The 26,163-nt window shown below is 32.0% G+C and overlaps 1 protein-coding gene across 5 annotated transcripts in view; it reads right to left on the bottom strand.

Annotated features, from left to right (window-relative positions):
* Nucleotides 1–15,382: 15,382 nt before the first annotated feature.
* LOC135126524 (neural cell adhesion molecule 2-like) overlaps nt 15,383–26,163 on the bottom strand; it is a 126,560-nt gene continuing 115,779 nt past the window's right edge. For all 5 annotated transcript variants that reach the window (XM_064052575.1, XM_064052566.1, XM_064052581.1 and 2 more), the window contains 2 exons: nt 16,395–16,865; nt 15,383–16,346 (listed from right to left, as the gene is read on the bottom strand). In XM_064052575.1, coding sequence (XP_063908645.1) covers nt 16,147–16,346; nt 16,395–16,865 — 671 coding nt within the window. In that variant the 3' untranslated portion in view covers nt 15,383–16,146. The remainder of the gene's footprint in view (nt 16,347–16,394; nt 16,866–26,163) is intronic.

The following is a 26,163-nucleotide window of genomic DNA, read 5'->3' on the forward strand; positions in this document are numbered from 1 at the left end:
ATAGTTGTAATGTTTCGAAAATTCCGAATTTATTTAGCTTAAACAAATTTTTTGAGATCACAATCTTCTGCTTTTATTTTTCTTTGACTTTACAGTTTGTGGTATCACAATTTTTCGTTTTTCCATTTTCTTCATTTTTCATTTTTTCAATTTCCCGACTTCCAAATTTTTCAGTTTTTCATTTCTGCTATTTTTCAATTTTGCAATTTTTCGATGTTACGATTTTTCAGTTTTCGATTTTTCAGTTTCTCAATTTTTTTTTTCAATATTTCTTTTGACTTTATAATTTTTCGTTTTCAATTTTGCAATTTTTGGACTTCCAATTATCCGAATTTCTCGTTTTTTAATTTTCAATATTTCTATTTTACGAGATTTCGTTTTATCGATTTTCCACTTTTAAATTTTTTGTTTCTTCAATTTTTGAAGTTCTTAATTTCCAATTTCGAATTTTTAAATGATTAACACTTTTTATTTTATACTTTTTGCATTGTTTCGATTGTATAGTTTTTCGTTTTCTCTTAAATTTTTTCAATTTTTCAATTTCCCGACTTCCAACTTTTTCAATTTTCCGATTTGTGATTTTTCTATTTTGGAATTTTTCGATATTCCAATTATTTTTCATTTTTCGAATTTTCAGTTTCTCAATTTTTCATTTTTCGGTTTTCAATTTTTTGTTTCCTCAATTTTTCAAATTCTTGAATTTCATGTTTCATTTTCCCCAATTTTTAATTTTCATTTTCTCGATGTTATGTCATAATATTTAATTTTTTCTTCCTTTATTTTTTCAATTTTTTTTCGATGATACAATTTTTCGTTTATTCAATTTTTCAAATTTTCGATCGTTGATTGTTCAATGCGTCGATTTTCCAATTTATATATTTTTCAATTTTGCAATTTTTGGATTTCCAATTATCCGATTTTCGGATTTCTTCAATTTTCAAAACTTCGATTTTACAATATTTCGTTTTTTTTTATTTTGCAATGTTTCGATTTTTATGTTTCTCAATTTTGTTTTTTCGATTCTCAATTTTTCTTTTCTTCAATTTTTCAATGTCTTGAATTTAATTTTTCATTTCCCGAATTTTTAATTCTCATTTTCTCGATGTTATGTCATAATTTTTCATTTCAATGTTTTGTTTTTTCATTCATATAATTTTTCATTTAATCAATTTTTCAAATTTTCGATCGTTGCATTATTCAATTTTGCAATATTTGGATTTCCAATTATACGATTTTCGAATTTCTTTGATTTTCAAAACTTTGATTTTACAATATTTCGTTTTTTTTTAAATTGCATTGTTTCGATTTTTACGTTTCTCAATTTTCAATTTTTCGATTCTCAATTTTTCGTTTCCTCAATTTTTCAAGTTCTTGTTTCATTTCCAGAATTTTTAATTTTCATTTTCTCGATGTTATGTCGTACGTTTCGTTTCTTTCATTTCAATTTTTTGATATTTAAATAATATAATTTTTCGTTTATTCAATTTTTCAAATTTTCGATCGTGGATTTTTCAATGCCCCGATTTTCCGATCTATAAATTTTTAAATTTTGCAATTTTTGGATTTCCAATTATCCGATTTTCGAAATTCTTTAATTTTCAATAGTTCGATTTTACAATACATATTTCGTTTTTTGTTTTCACGTTGTTTCTATTTTTGATTTCTCAAATTTTAATCTTTCGATTTTCCAATTTTTCATTTCTTGAATTTCTCAAGTCCTTGATTACCAGTTTTTAGATTTTTCGAAGTTTTCATTTTTAATATTTTGCATTGTTTCAATTTTCCAACTTAAATTTTTTTAATTTTTCAATTTCTCGACTTCCAACTTTTTAAATTTTTCGTTTCTTCAATTTGTCCATTTGCGATTTTTCAGTTTTGCAATTTTTCGATATTACAACTAAGTATTTTTCAATTTTCGATTTTTCAGTTTCTCAATTTTTAATTTCTCGATTTTGAATTTTTCGTTTCCTAAATTTTCCAAGTTCTTGAACTTCATTTTTCGTTTTTCCGAGTTTAATTTTCATTTTCTCGATGTTATGTCACAATTTTTCGTTTTTTCTTTTCCTTTATTTTTTCAATGTTCTTTCGATTTTTCGTTTATTCAGTTTTTCAAATTTTCGATTTTTGATTTTTTAATGCTCCAATTTTCAAATTTATAAATATTTCAATTTTGCAATTTTTGGATTTCCAATTACATATACGATTTTCGGATTTGTTTAATTTTCAATGCTTCGATTTTACAATATTTCGTTTTTTTTTTATTTTGCACTGTCCCGATTTTTAAGTTTCTCAGTTTTTACGATTGAGATTTTTCAATTCTTGGTTTCTTCACTGTCTCAATTTCTTAATTTCCAATTTTTAGATTTTTCGAAGTTTTCATTTTATCCTTTTCCGTTTTTTCATTTTTGATTTTCAATTTCCAATTTTTAGATGATTCAAAATTTTCATTTTATACATTTTGCATTGTTTCGATTTTATAGTTTTTCGTTCTTTCAAATTAAGTTTTTAATTTTTCAATTTCTCAACTTCCAACTTTTTCAGTTCTTCGTTTTTTCAATTTTTCGATTTGCGATTTTTCAGTTTTGGAATTTTTCGATGGTACATTTATTTTTCATATTTCGATTTTTCATTTTCTCAATTTTTTCCCTCAATTTTCCAACTCCTTAAACTCCATTTTTCTTTATCCCGAATTTTTAATTTTCATTTCCTCGATGTTAAGTCACAATTTTTCGTTTTTTCATTTCCTTTATTTATTAAATGTTTTGTCGATGATATAATTTTTCGCTTATTCAATTTTTCAAATTTTCGATGTTACAATTTTTCAATTTCTCGATTTTTCAATATGCAATGTTTGAATTTCTCGATTTTTTTAATTCTCAATTTTTAATCTTCCGTTTTTTCAAGTTTTCGTTTCTCTAATTTCTGAAGTTCTTGATTTCCAATTTTTTGATTTTTCGAAGTTTTCATTTTATGTTTTTTCGTTTTTCATTTTTGATTTCTAGTTTCCAATTTTTAGATGTTTCAAAGTTCTTATTTTATACATTTTGCATTGTTTCGATTTCAGTTTTTCGGTTTTTCAACTTTAATTTTTTCAGTTCTTCAATTTCTCGACTTCTTACTTTTTAAATTTTTCGTTGCAATTTGCCAATTTCAGATTTGCAAATATTTTTCATTTTTCGATTTTTCAGTTTCTCAATTTTTTTTTCGATTTTTTAATTTTTTTTTTCGATTTTATTTCGCAATTTTTTGGTTTTTCATTTGCTTTAATTTTTTTCAATATTTCTTTTGACTTTATAATCTTTCGTTTATTCAATTTTTCAAATTTTCAACTTTTGCTTTTTCATTTCTTCGATTTTCCAATTTATAATTTTTTTCTCAGTTTTTAATCTTCTGATTTTTCAATTTTTCGTTTCTTGAAAAATTTTTAGATTTTTTTTCCTTCTATGTATACTTTTTCGTTTTTTCATTTTTGATTTTTCAATATGACATTTTTGACGTTTTTCCACTTTTTGGAAAAACTTGAAAAAACGTAAAATTCTAAAATCGAAAAGGGGAAAACCGCAAAAATTGTGAAATCGAAAAATTATAGAATTCTCAAAATTTTAAAATAATATATAACTATACAACATTGGAAGATTGAAAAATTCAAAAATTAAAAGTCGAAAAATCGAATAAATAAAAAGTTTTAAAAAACATTAATTGAAAATGGAAAAATTCGAACATCGTAAAATTGGAAAAATGAAAAATTTTAGAAATTATAGTTATTATTACATATTTAAAATGAAAACAAGAAAATTTTCATAGTAAAATCTGAAGAAAGGGAAAAATGAAAACTCGAGAAACTGAAATCCCTAAAATTGAAATACTGAAATATCCAAAAATGGAACAATTGAAACATTTCACTTTGAGAAAAACAATTGAAAATTCGAAAAAAATTGAAAAAATAAAGAAAACAAAAAACCGAAACGAAGAATTACAAATCGAAAATTGACACATACAAAAGTTGGGAAATCGCCAAAATAAAAACTTTTAAATGAAAAAAAAGTTGCATATCGTAAAATTAAAGAAATAAAAAAAATGAAAAAGTGAAAAAACAAACAATTATACAATCGGAACATTAAAAAATCGGAAATTTGTAAAAATAAAGAAAAGAAAATACTGAAACCAAAAATTTCAAATAAAAAATTTGAAGAAATGAAAAATTAAAGAATCAAAAAATTGAAAGATTAAAAATTGAAAATCCGAGAAATTTTAGGTTGCACAATTTCAAAACCTATAGTTGGAAAATTGAAAAACTGAAAAATTTAAACTTAGTTATTCAAAAAATTTCAAATCGAAAAATTGAAAAACCGAATAAATGAAAAAGTGTTAAAATCCAGTAATTGAAAATGGAAATAATTCGTAAATCGTAAAATTGAAAAAGTGAAAATTTTTACAAATTGTAGTTATTGTTACATATTTAAATTGAAAAGAAGAAAAATTTCATATCAAAAATTGAAGAAACGAAAAATTGAAAAATGGAGCAACCCAAAAATCTAAACTTGAAACATTGAAAAATCCAAAAATCCAAAAATTGAAAAATTTCACATAGAAGAAAAAAATATATAAAATCAGAATATAGAAAAACCCAAAATTCAAATAGTTGCATATCGTAAAATTAAAGAAATAAAAAAAGAAAACTTGCAAATCGATGAAACGAAGAACTAAAATAATTGAAATTGAAAAAACAAAAATTTATGACATTGAAAAATTGAAAATTTGTAAAAACAAAAAAATAAAATACTGAAATGTTGCAAATCAAAAATTTGATGAAATGAAAAATTAAAGAACCGAAAAATTGAAAAATTAAAAATTGAAAACCCGAGAAATTTTAAATTGGAGAATGTACAATTTATAGCTGGAAAATTGAAAAACTAAAAAGTGTAAACTAAAATACTCGAAAAATTGCAAATCGAAAAATTGCAGGAACAAAAAATGGGAAAATTGAAGATGTGAAAAATCCAATTCGCAAGAGTTACACGAGGGTCATTTATGTCAGTGGTTTTTAGTTTATAGAGGTAATAAGCTAATAAGAAAACAAAAATCCCAAAAAATTTGCATAATTTTTCGAAAAAGCAAGTTTTGTTAGGTTGTGTTTCAGGGCTCAGGGAAATTCTATCAAAACAACCTTCGACCCATTTTTTTTCAAGAATTTGCAAAATGCAAAGTGTATTTAAATTTTTAAAGGAGTGGGTGCGACAGCGGTGGAGAGTGACAGCGGAAAACAAAAATCTGCGTTTCCGTATTCTGTGAGGTGTCAGAAGTCGAAGAAGAAGGATTCAGACACTCTTTAACATTATGAATGATGTAATGCGTACTTACACTTGTATCGAGAAATCATTACCTACATGTGTACAATAAAAAACTAATGCCCAGAAACATTTTACTAAAATCTAACCCTTAACAAAACATTTTCATTCTGTTCAATAATTACCCACATGTTTATATCTATCAGACTTTAATAATATTTTTTTTTTTTAACAAACAACACTGCAAAAAATTTATTTTGTAAATTTACTCCCCATAGTTGCGCTGTTTCAATGATATTACCATATTCTTGTTATTTTATCTCTGAACCCACTGCATTTTTTTATACATGTTAAATAAAATAAGCAATTAAAAAAATTCTCTGTTGTATACTTTCCAGCCAACGTTTTCACGAATCATCCTCGCTTTTCATTAATTTTTTTTTTCCCAGAACCAACAAAACCACCAAAATAAAAGCGGATTTTTTTAAACCGTCCCTCGGTCCCGAGCGCGTCCCAAGAAGTCTTCAAGTTAAATAAACAGATGTTTAAAAGAAACGTGAAATGAAACGCCCTTAAACATTTACACTATTGACAGACACACCGATATCATTGGACGCCTCGTCACGATCTGACAGCTTACGATCCTTTTCCTTTTCCATAGGGAATGTGTCAACCGCGGAAATTCTATTATTACGTATTATATCGAACGGCCGCAAATGTTGACATGACGGATTTAGGGCACGTTTTGCAGATTCGCAAAAATATTTCATTTCTTCGAGCTGCCACATTCCTTAATCGATAATCGCTGTCGTTGTCTTCCTTGATTTTATTTATCATCCGTTGCGCTCGACTTGTTTAATATTTGTTGCACTTCGGCGGCGCTATCGAGGCTTTCCGGCCATAATGTTTGCCTTCCAAGTTTTTTCAAGTGCTAGGAAAAGTACTCGTAACGAGGAATGTTACCACTTGTCGAACCCTCTTCGGCTGGATAAGCTTTTTATGGGGAATTCGCATCGTGCTCGAGGCGAGAATGTGTCGATATTTCAAAAATCAACTCTCTAGCCTTAAGAAAAACAAAGGGGAAATTGCGAGGTGCGAAATTTGGAGGTATTGATTTCGGGGGCGGGTTTTTTGCTGTGGAAAAATGAGGGTGTTTGGTAAAGTCAAGTGCCTCTTTGAAAAAAACGAAACAATTAAACTGGAATTCCAGCAGACCGGAGCAAATTGATGCCGACAAGATCCCTTTGAACAAAGGTAGCAATTAAATAAGATTTATAGAAAAACAAATTTGTTTTATACAGACCTGGCTCGGTTCGATTGCGTCCAACGACGTCCGAATGGATTAAAGACTTTTACTTTAGATAACAAAATTAATCCACCACTTATTTCCTAGTCAGTACAACACAAATTTTTTTTAACAAAAAATCGATGCGTTAAAGACAGTAAAAGTTTCGTTACGTTAGGTATTTATCTTAATTTTTTTCAGCTTCCTGACATAAAAGCCTTTCTAGCCCTAGGCGACTATAACGTTTGTCGCGACACCGCATTTTGCGTCGTCTTTTTAGAACCTCCAGAACGAATAAAAATCATTTTTATTTTTTTCCTCTATGAAACCACTAAAAATTACCCTAAAAAACCCACGTCGCACGTCACCACTTTATTAGAAAGAAAGAGCTTTTTTTTCTTGCGGGAAAATGTTTTTATTGCTTTTTTGTTGGACGTTTGCGCGTAGTGAGAAGTTTACATATCGTATCAGGAGTTTACATATTGTAGGGACGTGGCAATACATGGGTCTGTTATCGACAGTATTTTTTAAACATTTTATGGAGCAAAGTAGATATGTTATATTCAGAGCTTTTCATGAATAGAAACTCGTTTTTTCGGTGTCCGGTTCAGCATTCACTTTTTAAATGGACTTTCCGGTTTGGTTATTGATATGAAAAACAAAGAAGTTACTATGGTTGCCAACGTGTAAACAGAGCATCATTAGAGTTCTTTCATTGCATTCTAAATTACGCCACATTTGTGTGCATTAAATTGAATTTTAGAGATTTGAAAGAGAGCTTCGTTAACGCTTAAACAGAATAGAATTGTTAATTTCAATAGTATTCTAGTATATAACAAAAACTAAAACATAAATCTACTCCGTGCTTTTTCCAGTTTCTTAAACCATAATCCCCGATTTTTCGTCGAGTTTTCAGCTATTCCTTAGGAGACTCTTTGTCAAACTATCAAAAGCGGTTTTGCTAAACTTTCCATTTATAGAGCTTAGTTTCCACACCTACTATACACAAATCGAGCAAGCGAGTTCTTAATTTTTTAGAAACGCAGCTTTCCTTTTATTGTTTTTGACTTTGGAAATTATCATCTATTCAGTTTGATGTGTTATCTACTATGCTTATTTTTTAGTATACTATTCATCATAAATAAAGTTTATTCCAATATTCATTTAAATTCTACTCTCTAGTGGCATAAATTTCCAACTACTTTTAAAAAATTTTCCTTGACGTTTTGGCGTGGAAAAAATTGAAAAAAATTCAAGAGACTTCGTAAATCCTTTTTGAGCCCGGATTCGGGTTTCAGAGGTCAGATTTACCAAAATATTGAAAAATTTCCGGTGTTCTTATGGAGGCAAAATTTGGCAAAACGTGGAAGTCCTTAGATAAATTTGAAAATTGGGTTCCTAGCGAACTTGTCATAGTTGAATCTATTTCTGAAAACACCTACAAGATATCTCTTCGAGTTTCAACTGAAAAGCGGTTTTCCCATTGGGAAAGTTTTTTCCAGTAGAAAAGCTCATAATTCCGGAACAGGAAAACGTAACACTGGAAATTTTAAGCCAATTGTCTCCTTGATTTCTTTTGGTAGCAGCAGTTGATTTGGGCTACAAAATCTTCTTTTATTTTAGTCGGAGAAAACCATGAATCGAATTCTGTCTTGTTAGGACAGGTGATGCAATGGAAAAAATTAAAAAAAAATCAGGAAATTTCGCTCATCCTTTTTGAGCACGAATTCGTATTCCGGAGGTTTGATTTACAGCATGTTGAGATTCTCCTGAATTTTTTCAGAATTTTTAAGCGATTTTTTTTAAAATGAAATTCTTCAAATTTCGGCTAAATTTTGACATTTTCGAAACTTAACTAAATACATTCTCTTGTAAATTTCGAACTCTAGAACTCATTTCCGGCTTCGGTTTTTTGATAACTGCAACCGTTTTTCCAGAATCGACGGTTGAAGTATCGAAATTCTCCAATTTTTTTTTAATTTTTAAAAATTCGCATTTCGTACCGATTATTTCTAAAATGTTGCTCCCTGACCATCAAAACGCTGTATTTTTGGAATCAGCGTGTCGAGATCTACGTCCCTGAATTTTTTCACAATTTTTAAACAACTTTTTAAAAAGTGAAATTTTTCAATGGTTAATATTAGTCTTATCCTAACAAGGACTAGCGCCGTCCATCCGCCCTCTATTTTCATGGAAAATATGTTATTTGCCAAAATCATTCTTATCTTAGCAAGCACTAGCCCCGCCCACCCGCCCTCTATTTTCTTGGAAAATATGTTATTTGCCAAAATCATTCTTATCTTAGCAAGTACTAGCCCCGCCCACCCGCCCTCTATTTTATTGGAAGATAGGTTATTTGCCAAAATCAGTTTTATCTTAGCAAGTATTAGTGCCGCCCATCCCGCCCACTTTTCATTATAACGACTAATTTTATTTCTGTTCAGTAAAAAATCATCCAGTTCGAATAAAATCAATAATTGAAAAGGCGACAGGGTGGGTGGGCGGGGCTAATTATGTTCTTCTCTCGAGTGGGAATGAAAACTAATAATAAAATCTAGTAGTAAAAAACAAATTTTTTTGTTAAAATTAGTCTCATCTTAGCCGCGCCTACCCGCCCTCTATTTTTTTGGAGAATATGTTATTTGCCAAAATCATTCTTATCTTAGCAAGTACTAGCCCCGCCCACCCGCCCTCTATTTCATTGGAAGATAGGTTATTTGCCAAAATCAGTTTTATCTTAGCAAGTATTAGCGCCGCCGATCCCGCCCACTGCTCATTATAACGACTAATTTTATTTCTGTTCAATATAAAATCATCCAGTTCGAATAAAATCAATAATTGAAAAGGCGACAGGGTGGGTGAGCGGTGCTAATTACGTTGTTCTCTCGAGTGGGAATGGAAACTAATAATAAAATCTAGTAGTAAAAAACAAATTTTTTTGTTAAAATTAGTCTTATCTTAGCCCCGCCTACCCGCCCTCTATTTTCTTGGAAAATATGTTACTTGTCAAAATCATTATTATCTTACCAAGTACTAGCCCCACCCACCCGCCCTCTATTTTCTTAGAAGAGTTGCCATTTGCTAAAATCAGGCTTATCTTACAAAGTATTAGCACCACCCACCCACCTTCTTCTGATTCTAACTACTAATTTAGTTTCTGTTCAGTATAAGATCAATCATTTCATTCAGTTCGGATAAAATAAATCACTGATAAAGAGACAGGGTGGGTGGGCGGGGCTAACTATGTTCTTCTGTCGAGTGGAAATGGAAACTAATTATAAAATCTAGGAAAAATTTTGAAATTTTCGAAACTTAACTAAATACATTTTCTTGTAGATTTCGAGCCCTAGAACTCATTTCCGGCTTCGGTTTTTTGATAACTGCAACCGTTTTTCGAGAATCGACCGTTGAAATATCGAAATTAATTAAATTTTTAAAAAATTTTACAAATTTGCATTTCGTACCGATTATTTCGAAAATGTTGCTCCGTGACCATCAAAACGCTATATGTTTGGAATCAGCGTGTCGAGATCTACGTCCCTGAATTTTTTCACAATTTTTAGACAACTTTTTAAAAAGTGAAATTTTTCAATGGTCCCCCCTTCTTCAAATTTCAGCCAATTTTTGTCATTTTCGAAACTTAAGTAAATACATTTTCTTGTAGATTTCGAACTCTTAAACTCATTTTCGGCCTCGTTTCCTTAATAAATGAAATCGTTTTTCCAGAATCGACCGTCGAAATATCGAAATTTTAGAAATTTTCAAAAAGTCGCATTTCATGCCACTTTTTTTGAAAATGTTGCTCCGAGAGCATTAACCGCTATATTTTTGGAATCGGCATGTGTTCCCGAATTTTTTCAGAATTTTTAGACAACTTTAGTAAAATTTTTCCTCCCTCAAATTTCGGCCAATTTTTGATATTTTCGAAACCAAATACATTTTCTTATAGATTTTCGAACCAAAATCTTGAAGAATGCTATGAATCACATAGTGTGTTTTTAGGACAGCTTGAAAGATAAAAAAAAACATAGCTTTAACAACAGTTTGGAAACAGAAAGGTTCTATAGTGGAAATGGTACGACAAATTAAATTAAAAAATTTTAGGTAGTACATTACGAAGTTGAAAATACCACCAAGAAAAACTAGAAAAGAGCGATTTAACAAGTAAGATGGAAAACAAGCTATAGCTAGAGAAACTATCTGGGAATAAAATCATTTCTAGAATGGAAATGGTACCATAAATTAAAACTAAAATTTCTTAGGTAGTATACCACACGAATTTGGAAAAATTAGGATGGACAGACAAAAAAATAGCCAAACAAGAAAAAAATAGAAAAGGTAAGTACCTTGAAAAAGAAGAGAAAAAAAATCGATTTAAGACAGAAGAGGAAAAAAAGTAATAACCTATAACCCGAAAAACAAATTTGGAAAAGTCACTTCCATAATATTAATTAAAATGGTTCGAAACACCATGGGAAAATTTATAAATTTGGAAAAATTACAACAAAAAATAGTGAAAGTACCTCGGTAAAGAAAAAAAAGATTTCGATTCAGTATGAAAGATGAAAAAAAAAAACATAGCTTTAACAACAGTTTGGAAACAAAAAGGTTCTATAGTGGAAATGGTACGTCAAATTAAAGTCAAAATTTTTAGGTAGTACCCTATGAAGTTGAAAATACTACAAAGAAAAGACTAGAAAATCGGAAACATCAAGGAAGAGTGAAAACAAATACCTCACTAAAGAAGAAAAAAAGAGCCATTTAACAAATAAGACTAAAAAAAAGCTATATCTCTAGAGAAACTATCTGGGAATAAAATCATTTCTAGAATGGAAATGGTACCATAAATTAAAACTAAAATTTCTTACGTAGTATCACACGAATTTGGAAAAATTAGGACGGACAGACAAAAAAATAGCCAAACAAGAAAAAAATAGAAAAGATAAGTACCTTGAAAAAGAAGAGAAAAAAGTCGATTTAAGACAGAAGAGGAAAAAAAAATAACCTAGAGCTCGAGAAACAAATTTAGAAAAAGTCATTTCTATAATAATTAAAATGGTTCGAAAAACCACGGGAAAATTTATGAATTTGGAAGAAGTACAACAAAAAATAGTGAAAGTACCTGGGTGAGGAAGAAAAACATTTCGATTCAGCATCAAAGATGAAAAAAAAGCATAGCTTTAACAACAGTTTGGAAGCAAAAAGGTTCTATATTGAAAATAGTACGACAAATTAAAGTAAAAAATTTTAGGTAGTACCTTACGAATTTGAAAATACTACAAACAAAAGACTAGAAAATCGGAAACATCAAGAAACTGTGAAAACAAATACCTACCTCACTAAAGAAGAAAAAAGAGCGGTTCAACAAGTAAGAGGAAAAAAAATCTATAGCTAGAGAAACTATCTGGGAATAAAATAATTTCTAAAATGGAAATGGTACCATAAATGAAAACTAAAATTTCTTAGGCAGTACCACACGGATTTGGAAAAATTAGGACGAACAGGCAAAACATTCCAAATAAGAAAGAAATAGAAAAGGTAAGGACCTTGAAAAGGAAGAGAAAAAGTCGATTTAAGACAGAAGAGGAAAAAAATAATAACCTACAACTCGAAAAACAAATTTGGAAAGTCATTTCTATAATAATTAAAATGGTTCGAAAAACCACGGGAAAATGTATGAATTTGGAAAAATTACAACAAAAAATAGTGAAAGTACCTCGATGAAGAAGAAAAAGATTTCGATTCAGCATGAAAGATGAAAAAAAAACAGAGCTTTAACAACAGAGAGAAAAAATTAAGAAATTTCGCAGATACTTTTTGAGCTCCAAATCGTATTCCGAAGGCTTGATTTACAGAAGAGACCAAATTCTAGAAGGATACTTGCCAATATAAATCATTTCGAAGCACAAGACCGAATTCTGATAAATTTCCGGTGAAGCAAAAATTTGGCAAACAAGTGAGTCTTGAAATAAATCTAAAAATTAGATTCTCATCTAAATGGACATCGCTGTATCGATTTTTGAAATGAATTACAAGGTATCTCCCGGAGTTCCACCTGAAAAGCCGTTTCTCAATTAAGGACTTTTTTTCAATTTACAAGCACATAATTTCGGAATGATAAAGCTCAACACTTGAAATTGTAGGCTGATTGACTCCTTGATTTATTTAGTACCAGCAGGTTAATTTTCACTCCAAAATCTTCATTTATTTTAGTTTGATAAAGCTGTTAATTGAATGGTGTCATTTTAGGACAGATGATGCAATGCAAAAAAATAAAAAAAAAAAATGGGGAAATTTCGCCGATCCTTTTTGACTCTGAATTTGTATTCCGGAGACATGACTTACAGAAGAGATCAAATTCTAGAAGGATACTTGCCGATATCAATAATTTCAAACCAAATGATCGAAGCAAAAATTTGGTGAAAAAATAAAAGGACTTTTTCCGAATTTACAAGCACATAATTCCGGAAGGATAAAGCTCAGCACTAGAAATATTTGGCCAATTGACTCCTCGGTTTTTTTAGTAGCAGCATTTGATTTTCACTCCAAAATCTTCATTTCTTTTAGTTTGTGAAAGTTATCTATAGAATGGTGTCTTTTGATGATACGCTGGAAAAATTGAAAAAAAAATCAGGAGGCTTCGTAAATATTTTTTAACACCGGATTCGTGTTCCGGAAGCTCGATGTACGGAAAGGACGAAATTTCAGAAGAATATCTGCTGGTGCAAAGAAATTAGAACCACATGACCGAATTGTGAAAAATTTCCGGTGTCGTGTATAAAACCAAAATTTGGCGGAAAAGTGAAAGTCTTCATATAAATTTGAAAATTGGGTGTCTTCCTAACTTGACATCGCTCGAGCTCCATCTCAAAAGAGGTTGTTTCAATTAACGATTTTTTTCCCATTTGCAAGCATATAACTCCGGAATGGTCAAGCACAGCACTAGAATTTTGAGGACACCTGATTCTTTGACTTTTTTTTATTGTGACAGTTGATTTTCACCTCGAAATCCGAATTTATTTATGTTAGAGAAAGCTATCAATCGAATTGTGTCTTTTGGAATACTTAGGTGATACAATGGAAAAAATTGAAAAAAAAATCAGGGGACTTTGTATATTTTTTGACCCGGAATTCGAGTTCCAGAGGTTTGATTCACTAAAAGGACGAAATTTCAGAAAAATATCTGCTGGTGCAAAGAAATTAGAACCAGATGATCAACTTCTGAAAAATTTCGTGTGTCCTCTATGAAGCAAAATTTGGTGAAAATGTAAACGTCTTCAGATAAACTTGAAAATTGAGTTCCTAGCTAACTTTGTATCATTGAATCTCTGAAAGCAGTTGTTTCAATTGGGTTTTACAGTAGTCGACTTTCAGGCCAAAATCAGGATCTATTTTAATTTGAGAAAACTACCAATCCCATGAGATCTTTTTGGGATAGGTGATGCAATGGAAAAAATTGAAAAAAAAATCAGGAGACTTTGTAAATATTTTTTACACCAGATTCGTGTTCCGGAGGTTTGATGTCCTAAAAGTACGAAATTTCAAACGAATATCTGTTGTTACAAAGAAATTAGAACCACATGATTTCCGGGTTCTCTACGAAAGAAAAATTTGGCGAAAAAATAAAAGTCTTCAGATAAACTTGAAAATTGTGTTCCTAGCTAATATTTCATCGCTGAATCTATTTCTGAAATCGATTACAAAATATCTCCTCGAGTTCCACCTGAAAAGCAATTGTTCTAGTTGGGTTTTTTCCAGCATACAGGTTAATAGCTCCGGAATAGCCAATTGATTCCTTGATTTTTTTGGTCTCAGTAGTTGAGTTCAAGACCAAAATCGGGATTTATTTCACTTTGAAAAACTACCAATCGAGTGAGATCTTTCTGGGATAGATGATGCGCAATGGAAAAAATTTATAAAAAGGCCGGATTCGTGTCCCAGAGGTTCGATTTACAGAAGAGAGCAAATTCCAGAACGATACCAGGCGGAATAACGAAATTAGGGACATTAACGTTATTATTTATCTTTTTCAACTTTATCCGCATACTGGAATAGACGTTAAAAATACAATTCTTGAATTTATGGCAAAATTTTTTCTTTTGATTAATTTTATTCTGAAGTCAAATTTTCTCTGTATGTATTAAAACCAGTTTGTAATAAATTAGTATTGCTGTTTCGATCCCTAAGCACACTTGTCTTCTTCAACGTAAATTTATGGTGTGAGTGGCTATTTTTGCTTTTAAACTTTACTTAAAACTCTGCACCAATTTTTCTTGAGACCACCACCGCTACAACTTTCTCGCCGTCGTTTTCACTGCGCTTTCAACCCTCCCTTACATTAGTCACAGCCACCGACTGCGCATATATTTGTACAGGACGGAAATTCACGTAACAAATTCAAAAACTTAAATACTCAATGAAATTTTTTTTATCACAACAAATGATACTTTTTTTAATAAAAAATGTCAAGTTATAGCCCAAACTACAATTTAAATTGCTGCGCTTTTGGGGAGCACTGTACAATAAGAGAGCAAAATATTCGTAGATTTAGCTTTGTTTGCAGCCTAATTTCATCAAATGTCATAAGTCATATCGCTGACGTCGTAATTGGATTTAAGGTCTTAATTCAGGTAGTACAGTTTCAAAGAACGCATGTGTCACGTTACGTTATTCTCTTGTTTTGCCTCCATCACTGTCTTGTGTTGTGGTCGTGGCGTAATTCGCAGCGTTCGAGCTCGAATTCCCGTAAAGTGAGCCAGTTGATGACAACAGATCCCATTCGTCTGAGCAAGGGAGCAATTAAACGAGATTTATAGAAAAACAAATTTATTTATACAGACCTGTCCGCTTCGACACCGTGTGGAACTTTATCAAAGCGGAATAAACAACTCTTACTTTCTAGACAACAAAATTAATCCATCACATCTCTCTGTATACAATTAAAAGCGATAAACTCTTAGAATTATAACCGTCGAACATTCTGATACTAGGTGCATATAGAATTTGGTTCACAATGAAAATATGTCTTTGTAAGTGTAACGGTTCTACAGTTTCGACTTATTGTCAACCATCCTCAAGCCACACTAACCCAAAACAGCTACACCGATAATGCAACATTCATTTGTATAACATTGGCACATTTGTCAACAAATAGCACACATGGAACTATGTACAATGAAGAAGTGACTAAACAGGTCTAAAGGACTCAAAAAATACTAAATTATATTTACAAAATTGCACTTAGTTAAATAATAATTGCCTGTACATGGCGAGGCCAGAGGAGTGTTAACTCCGTTAACCCACTTGTCTTGCTAAAATGGTCCAGTCCAGCTAGTGGCCTCACCTTGTACACTAATTCATCACAATCCATTATGTACGTACCGAAATGAAAATCGTGTCTTTGATCGATTGGAATGACATTAAGTGACGACATGAAATAGTGATATGATGACATTACAACTGTCGAACGGAACGTTATGCATAGATAACCGGAGGAACCGGAAGAGAATAGCCATACGTATATTACAATGAAGTATATTGCCGGTTTCGTTCTCATTCTGCGTCACCACTTCATCACCAAGAAGCCAGGAAATTCAAGACGACTACAACCCCAACACTGTACAGCAAAGCCATGGACAAACGAGCTGACTCCGCTCCAGACGTCTTCCAGCGACTGGAGGGCAAATAGTCGCTCAAACCCGCAGCATTCCTGGTAGCAGCCTGAAGTTCGTACTCTGTATCGGGCTCCAGGTTATCCAAAGTGTACAGATTATCTGAAACAACAACGCCATTATTCATACACCTTACTTATCCGTTCCTACTTTTCGTAATATTGAAATCCCGTTGCTGCCACTCCTCCTCATCAATCTTCCGGAACTGCACACTGAACCCAAGTGTGTCCAAATCCATCTCGAGCGTCCGGTTAGGGCCTACGATTTCGAAAATGGCCGATTTCGTGGCAGATTCCTTCATTTCGATGTTGCTAGGAGACACGGGTTTCACCCCTTCCTTCAGGGTGAAGTTCTCTTCGTAGCTGCCGAGTTTGTTCTTGGCTATGCACTTGTAGTTGCCGAAAGCCGATTTGTTGTAGATGTGAAGTTGCAGAATTGACACTTCGAGGGATTCGTTGATGATCTTGCCGATTTTAGCCTTCTTGTCTTTGACTTTCCACTCGAAGGTGGCGGGGGGGTTGGCGATGGCAACGCAGGTGAGGTTGACGGTGCCGGTGATGTAGCCGTAGATGACTTCTTGACGCATGTGGCGTTGGGGGTGGCTGGGGTGGATGGGTTTATCTAGAATTAATTAATACGTTGGGGTAATTGTTTTTTGGCTAAGTATTAATAAATTATAAAGGAATTAGTTAAGTATGTGGAAATTGGTTCAACATTAACGTGCTTACCAAAAGTATCAAATTCAAAGTGTAATTATTACAAAGTTAGGACGGTAAATAATATATCAGTTACGCTTTAATCTAAACACTGTGTTTTTCAATTTAACTTCTTCATAAATTTTAATAAACTCAGACATCGTCTGAATATCATAAACAAACCTTAATGAAACACTAAAAAATATATGATATTTTACAGAACTATGTCTCCAAAGTCTGCCGCTAAATATAGAAGTTTTGAGATAATGTAGACAACTTTAGTCTAGCGTTTTACCGTCTTTGAAATATTCATGACTAGAATTTCAAAGTAACCGAAGTAATTTCTGACGTTCGATCATTTGCAAAACGAAAAAATTCAATACCAATAAAAATCGTCCTTTAGTTTGGGTTGGATGATCTGTCTGTCCGGTCCCTATTGTGCGTGACTGATGATGAGAAACACAGTTTGTTCTTCTATGGCCAGCTAGAGAACGATTTTGTTGATTGCGCTCTATAAATATATAACAGTTATTTATGTACGTGGTGTTTTTTTACGAGACGCCAGCCGAGTTAAAAATTCATTCAAGGGGTTTAACACGTTTCCCGAATGTTTTATGCTACCCACAAAATTTTAGTGCGACTGATTTGTTGCAACATCATAATTTGGTAAAATTGATGGACACTGATTTACTGACTTATTTTTGGCGACGGTTTTTACAATTAAATCCCTGACTTTCCGTTGGACTTTAGTTTACTCTTCGACTTTTCTAAGAGATTTTGGAGGCTTCATCTTGATCTCTCACTTTCTAACTCTTTGGTGATTGAGGGGTAAGCGAAGGCAAGAGAAGACACTTTTGGCTTACTTCCAAAGTTTCCGAGTGATTAACCAACTAATTTAATAACTTCCGCCTAAACCAATTAAGTGTGGTGCAAAAAATCAATAAAATTCTTTAATCGCATCAAAGAGATTATTATGCAGGATGAAGAGTTGCTGTTTCGTCAGTGCAAGCTCGTTTTTTAACAAATCGGAATAAATTTTGCAGATATGCTAATAAATAGCGCTTGGAATCACCAAGCTGATTGAGTTAAGAACTGTCTGTATATAATGCGATATTTTTCAGTTCAACGTACAATTTTTCCACATTGGTGGACAATTAGTTTCTCATTTCGTAGCTGAACTTTTCATCAGTCAGTTTAAAACATGTTTGTATAAAAGTTTAATATGTGTGTTCGAAATTTCAAAAGAATTGGAAACGGAAATGCGGATAATAGAGAGAATGAGAAAAAGTACGAAAGTGAAAATCAGATCTTGAAAGAAAGTGAGAATGAGAACTATGAAAGGCTCGAAAGTAAAATTGAGAACGCTATAGAAGCAAGAATGAAATCGAGAACGAAGACGTAAATGAAAATAATAGAATGAGAGCTATAAGAACACTGAGAATGAGGTGGGAAACGCGAAAGAGAACAATAAACACAAAGATGTGAAAGAATACGAAAGGAGAATAACAACTTGAAAGAAAACCAGAATGAGAACAATCTAGAGATCGAAAATGGAAAAGACAACTAGGATTATAGTGTGGAAGACAAAAAAGAAAGGAAGCTAGAAGTGGAAACAAAATCGGAGGGAACATTATGAAACCAAGAAGAAAATTGAGAAGGGAAACTAAAAAAGAGAATGATATGGAAAACCACAGTTAGACTCGAATAAGAACAAGGTAGAGAAGAACAAGCAGAACAAGTAGAATAAGAATGAGAGTGATAGATTGAGATAGAAACGGGAATAAGGATAACGGGGAGAATGAGATGGAGTACACAATGACAATAAGATCCTGAAAGAAAATAAAGGATCCCAAAATGAAATTCAGATCTCTATAGAAGTAAGAATGAATTCCAAAAGGAAAACCCAACTGAAAATGATGGAATGAGAGCTGTAAGAAAACTGAGAATGAGGTGAAAACGAGAAGGAGAAGAATAAACAGATCGAGACGTGAAAGAATATGAAAGGAGAACGAGAACTTTAAAGGAAACCAGAATGATATATATGCAAGATCGAAAATAAAAATTACAAACAGGACTATACAAGTGTGGACGAAAAAGAGAATTAGGAATAGAAACATGCCGAGAAAGAACGTTATGAAATCAAGAATAAAAGCGAGAAGGGAAACTAAAAAAGAGAATGATGTGGAAAACCACAGACAGACTAGAATAAGAACAAGGTGGAGAAACACAAGCCGAACAAGAATGAGAACGATAAAAAAAGTTAGAAATTGGAATGAGGATAGTAAAGAGATTCACAATGAGAAGAAGTATGAAAACGAAAATAAAATCCTGAAGGTCAATAAAAATGGGAACTATAAAAGCTCCGAAAATGAAATTGAAAATGCTATAGCAACAAGACTAAAATTACGAAGAAAACCAGAAATGAAAACGAGAATGAGAACTGTAAGAAGATCGAGAACAAGATGGGAAACGAGATTGAGAACCATATAGAGAAAGTGAAAATGGAAATGACAATCACAACCATAGTGCAGAAGAGAAGGAAATTTAGGGATAGAAACAAAATGAGAAAGAACGTCATGAAATCAAGAATAAAATTGAGGAGGGAAATTAGAAAAGAGAAAAGCATGGAAAACCACAGTTAGACTAGAATAAGAACAAAGTAGAAAAGAACAACCACAACACGAATGAGAATGATAAAAAAAGAGTTAGAAAAGGGAATGAGGACAGTAAGGAAATTCAGAATGAGAAGAAGTATGAAAATGAAAATAAGATCCTGAAGGAAAATAAAAATGAGAGCTATAAAAGGAGCGAAAATGAAATTGGGAATGTTATAGCAGCAAGACTGAAATTAAGAAGAAAAACAGAAATGAAAATGAGAATGAGAACTGTAAGAAGATCGAGAACAAGGTGGGAAACGAGAATGAGAACATGTGTAAATTGAAAATAGAATGTCAATCATGACTATTATGCAGAAGAAAAAGAAATTTAGCAATAGAAACAAAAGGAGAAGGATATGAAAAACCGCAGATAAACTCTAATAAGAACAGAGTAGAAAAGAACAAATAGAATAAGGAGAGCGACAGAAAGAGTTAGAAACGGGAATTAGGATAATAATGAGATTGAGTAAGAAAATTAAAATAAAATCCTGAAAGAAAATTCTTATCCTTATTTAATTTTAGAGTACCTTTGGTACATACTAGGAACCAGGACACAATCTTATGTTCGATTAAAAGAACAAATCTCGGTTACAACACTTCTGTAGTAAAAAGAATAGGTTTGGCGGTTAATAACTTAGTAGATATAGATATTTTCAGTTGCTCGCAACATATGTTTAACAATTATTTAAGACGTTTGTAGTTATAAGGACATCTTATTTCATATTCTGTTTTTTAAAACTATTGTCTATTTTGGAACTTTGTTCTGTTAGTCAATAAAATTTATAATTTATTTATAATTTAAAATAAAAGATCCCAAAGTGAAATTGAGAACGCCATAGAAGCAAGAATGAAATCGAAAAGGAAAACCCAAATAAAAATGATGGAATGAGAGCTATAAAAAAGCTGAGATTGAATTGGGAAACGAAAAAGAGAACAATAAAGAAGTCGAGATGTGAAACAATATGAAATGAGAATGAGAACTTGAAATAATACCAGAATATCTATGTAGAGATCGATAATAGAAATTACAAACAGAACTATAGAAGTGTGCAAGAAAAAGAGAATTGGGAATAGGAACAAAATGAGAGAGAACGTTATGAAATCAAAAATAAAATTGAGTAGGGAAACTAAATAATAGAATGATATGGAAAAACACAGTTTGACCAGAATAAGAACAAGGTAAAAAAAACAAGTAGAACAAGAATGAGAACGATAAAAAGAGTTAGAAACGGGAAAGAGGATTGTAAAGGGATTGAGAATGAGAAGGAGTATGAAAATGAAAATAAGATCTTGAAGTGAACGCAAAAATTAAATTAAAAAAGAAGAAAAAACAAATGAAAAAACTATGCAGAGATTGAAAAGAGAAATTACAATCAGGAATACGGTGTGGAAAAAAAAAGAAATTTGGGATAGAAACAAAATGAGAAAAAACGTTATATGAAACCAAGAATAAAATCGAGAAGGGAAACTAAAAGAAAAGATTGATATGGAAAACCACAGTTAGACTAGAATAAGAACAAGGTAGAGAAGAACAAGTAAAACAAGAATGAGAACGATACAAGGAGTTAGAAACGGGAATGAGGATAGTAAAGAGATTGAGTATGAGAAGGAATATGAAAATGAAAGTAAGGTACCCAAAGAAAATGAGAAGTGGAACTAGGAAGGTCCGAAAAGGAAATCAAGAAAGCTATAGGAGCAAAAATAAAATTAATAAAGAAGAAAGACACAAATGAAAATGATAGAATGAGAGCTGTAAGAAGATCGAGAACCAGGTGGAAAACGAGAATAAGAAGGGAAACTAAGAATACAATCGAGAATTGAATTGAACAGACGCCACAATGAGGAAAATAAAGAGGATGAGATGAAGTTTGAACATGAAAATAAGGTTCTGAAACAAAATGAGAATAAGAACTATAAAAGATCCCAAGATGAAACTGAGAACGCTACAGAAGCAAGAATAAAATCGAAAAGGAAAACGCAAATGGAAGTGATGGTATGAGAGCTGTAAGAAGACCGAGACTGAGGTGGAAAATGAGAAGGAGAAGAATATGAAAGGAGAATGAGAATTTGATAGAAAACCAGAATGATATCTATGTAGAGATCGAAAATAAAAATTACAAACAGAACTATAGAAGTGTGCAAGAAAAAGAGAATTGGGAAAAGAAACAAAATGAGAGAGAACGTTATGAAATCAAAAATAACATTGAGTAGGGAAACTAAATAATAGAATGATATGGAAAACCACAGTTTGACCAGAATAAGAACAAGGTAAAGAAAAACAAGTAGAACAAGAATGAAAACGATAAAAAGAGTTAGAAACGCGAAAGAAGATTGTAAAGGGATTGAGAATGAGAAGGAGTATAAAAATGAAAATAAGATCTTGAAGTAAAATGCGGAAGGGAACTATAACAGGTCCGACAATGAAATCGTGAACGCAAAAATGAAATTAAAAAAGAAAAAAAACTAATGAAAAAACTATGCAGAGATTGAAAAAAGAAATTATAATCAGAACTACGGTGTGGAAAAAGAAGGAAATTAGGGATAGAAACAAAATGGGAAAAAACATTATATGAAACCAAGAATAAAATCGAGAAACGAAACTAAAAAATAGAATGGCATGGAAAACCACAGTTAGACTAGAACAAGAAAAAGGTAGAGAAGAACATATAGAACAAGAATGAAAAAAATATTTGGAAACGGAAATAAGCATAATAAATACTTCTCAATCCGAAAAGTGATAACATATTTACGGTCTAAATTAAACAAAGAAAACAACCTAAAAAAATTAAAAAATAGTTGATGTTGTTGTAAAACTTGTTTCCATATTGACATATTAAAATACTTGAGGTCTACTTTTTTGATTTACTGTTGTTATTATAAATGTCATAAACTGAGTCCAATTCTATCTGCATACACTCCATGGTCATATAAGGAATAAGAAACGAACAAAGCAGAGCTAGATTTTGAAGTTCCTATCAAACAGAAAGAATGATTATAAAGATTTAATGGACTTTAACTGACTAGAGGAGGCATAGAATGTTTAAACATAATTGTTAAAAGGTGCCAAAGTTTTAGAAAAATATTTGATACTGCTGGTGTGTCTTGTAAAATCAGTAAATTTTTCAAAGGAAACTGGGAGGCGAGAAAACTAAACAAATAAAATAACCTATTTAATGTATTATTAAATTGCTGAAAATGAAAAAAAAACAAATTTTACAAAGTGACTCAAAATTTTCATAATTATCCACTACAATGTAATGTGATAAACGCTTGATTTTTTTTAGTTTATCCCAAAAACATAATATATATATATACAACAGTACACTATTTTTTCTAGACCTGACCTGACCGGACTTGACCTAATCTCACCTGAACTGAGCTGGCCTGATGTGACTTGATGTAACCTGACCTGACTTGATTATCCCTGAACCGTTCTGAACTGCCCTGACCTTGCTCTTTTTAAGTTTAATGCGAATTATTTTATCTTTTCTAAACCTAACCTGACTTCACATGGCCTAACCTGATCAGACTAGACCAGACCTGAACCAATCTAACCTGACTTCACTTGATCCGACCTGACCTGAACTGAACTGATCTAACTTGACTTGAGCTGACTTTGTTTTTAAGTTTATTGCGAAAACATACATGTATGTATGGGTGTATTTTATTTTTTCTAGACCTGACTTGACTTGATCTGACCTGATCTGATTTATTCGGACATGAATCGTTCTGACCTGAACTAGTCTTGTTATTTTTTTACAACATCGCAATTTAATGTTGTGGGTGTATTTTATTTTTTCTAGACTTGACTTGACTTGATCTGACCTGACCTGATTTATTCAGACATAAATCATTTTCAACTGCTCTTGTTATTTTTTTATAGCATCGCAATTTAACGTGTGACCTAAAACACTTATTTTATTTTCCGTTCTAGTAAGTTTTATGTGTGATTCCCTGGCATGAGAGCGACCTGTATATAATTCTGACGTAATAATGTCAAGTGTGCCACCAGCAGGTGACAAACCACACCTCCCCACGTGTCGCACTGTCGATTATTTATGGAAACGCCACACTTCTTTTTTAATTTGCGAAAGACGCGTCGTGTTCGACTTGTTCGCCGCTATCGTCCCGTTCATCAGCAGCAGATAGGTCGAACTTTCATCAAAAATGTCTCCCCTTTCAGTAAATTTATCGAGAGCTGGCCGTATAATTAATTGCGAAAGGTTCTGCGGCGTGATAAAGTTCCTTTTCCTTTGAGTCTTATTATATGCATCCGAAGTTGGGTCGTCGCAATCTGGACACAATCTCGTAAAGTCTCCGTGAAACTTATGCAGTACATTAGGTCTTCGGAAAGTGCGATTAAATTAGGACCGGTAGGTAGCGACGATGTCACACACAGCTGCCTCATCAGCCCGGCGCATCCACCAATTAGAACGACTTACTATAAAGCAATTAAACCGGCGTGTAGGATTGTGTTTAGGGCTTAATTAATGTCTACGTACATGCGGGATGAATGTGTTCACTCATTTATTCACGTCACCTACGCTCATGGATTCAATGGCGGAATTTATCGACTGAGAATTATAAAGTGCTATATGTGTGCGGCTCCTTCTCTTAGACAAATTCTACTTGGCAGGTGCTTAAACCGACTTTCCTATCTCGGAACGGTAAATGATGCTAACTATGGCGATAAATTCTCGCACTATCGATGTTTTAACTAACTTGCCTGATGCACTGGAGAAACAAGGGTCTGGGGATTGGGGGAACATTTATCTTGGCCTTTTTACTGATTATATCGCGCTGATTTACAGGATGGACCAATCAACGATGATTTATTGGCTGGAAGAGCGAACACTTCAATACGGTTTAACTGACTAAATTAGCAGGGATTAAATTACTGGGAACCGGTGGTCGCAAACTTTCTACGCTCCGAACAATCTAGGAGTGCATCGAGTGATCATTCAGCCCTTTGTTTCACTTTAATAGACTGTCTATAATATCCATAAACAATTACTACAGTACGCATCCTACTAAATCAATAATATCTACCTTTAATCTCACGTGCTTAAAATGCGTATGTTTCAACTCTCTTTCAACATAGCCTGAATTATTAAATTTCCCTAATCGTTCCTAAATTAAATGTACACTATCTGTTTTGATCCTAAAGCGCTTTAACCGTCATAAAATTATAATCACTTCATTTGTGGATTTACACGATTATATTCACACAGAGGGAAACGAGCATTATAAAATTGGTACAAAGGCTTCCAAAAACGTCGAGATTTACCGAACGTTAATCTTTAATTTGCGGTCACTTTGATTCTGTAACTTAGAGTGTATTCAAACCTGGCGTTCCAACAAAATCGTGAAAATTTAACTTGACTTCGTCTGGTGGACCTACGTTGTGTTGACAGAATGTGTACTTACAAAAATACCTGATTTAAATTTACTTAATTATCACTAATAATATAACACAATGTGCTTTAATAACCCTGGACTGGAGTGTAACTTAACCAAGAACACTGCATTCTCGCAAGATTTTGTGGTGTCGGTTTGACATTATCTTTGCAACAACGAAGACGAGTTAGTTCCACACTTTAGTTAATTTTGTACCAGGTTTATTAGGTTGAAAAATTGCACAATAATGTCATAGTTTACGCGACAGGAGCTTAAATAGCTAGCTAGTTAATGAGAACTTTGACTGAAACTGCTATTTAGGGTATCATTTCGTAGTGTAATATCGTGACAACTTTCACTAACTTTGATCGAAAGCTTCGAGAATGAGAAACAAGTTTCTGTTTCGTTATGATGAGAATATTACACAATTTGGATTTTTTTGCGAAAATCTGGAAGCCTAAAACAGCTGAGGCGGACTAATAAACCACAACTATAGGAGTATTTTATTTAATTATACTTAAGTAATATTTTCTATGCAAAATTTTGAGACGACGTCATCATGGTTGGTGGACGATCAGACAAATTTTGGTTAGCGTTTTACTATAGGATTCATAAAATTTTTAATATGTTTTTAATATTAATAATGAAGTTAATTTTTTAATAAATTTATTAGCGATATTATAATTGTAATATAATACTAAATAAGGCCAAGTGCACACAATTAATACAAATTAAAATCCAATTACTTAGTAATTCGATGTAATTAACAAAAATTCGACCGTAAGTATAAAGATTCATTTCCTACTTGTCTGAATAATTTTCGAAATTGAGACTCTATTTTGAAAATCCCAAGCTTTTCGGGACTAACTTGGAGTTTATTTGTCCACAGCTGTGAAATAAAAAAACTACAAGTAATTGATTAGTGGAGCTTCTGGCTCACTTCTTGGCGCGAAAATATGAATTCATGCGCATGCTCAGGTTCTACCTCACTTTTTGACGACGAAAATTGCACTCAGCCAAAAAGTGAACCAAAACCCGCATTATCTGACTAATAGGACCATTTTCTTGAGTCTTTCGAAAATTAATAACCTAACTATTACTTTGAAATAATTACAGATCTAAAAAAATATATCATTTATATAGTCATATGAAAATTTTCTTTATTCAAAT

Source organism: Zophobas morio, unplaced genomic scaffold (genome assembly GCF_036711695.1).
Source record: "Zophobas morio isolate AGI-343-1 ecotype UQ-CSIRO unplaced genomic scaffold, CSIRO_AGI_Zmor_V1 ptg000002l, whole genome shotgun sequence".
NCBI lineage: Eukaryota > Metazoa > Arthropoda > Insecta > Coleoptera > Tenebrionidae > Zophobas > Zophobas morio.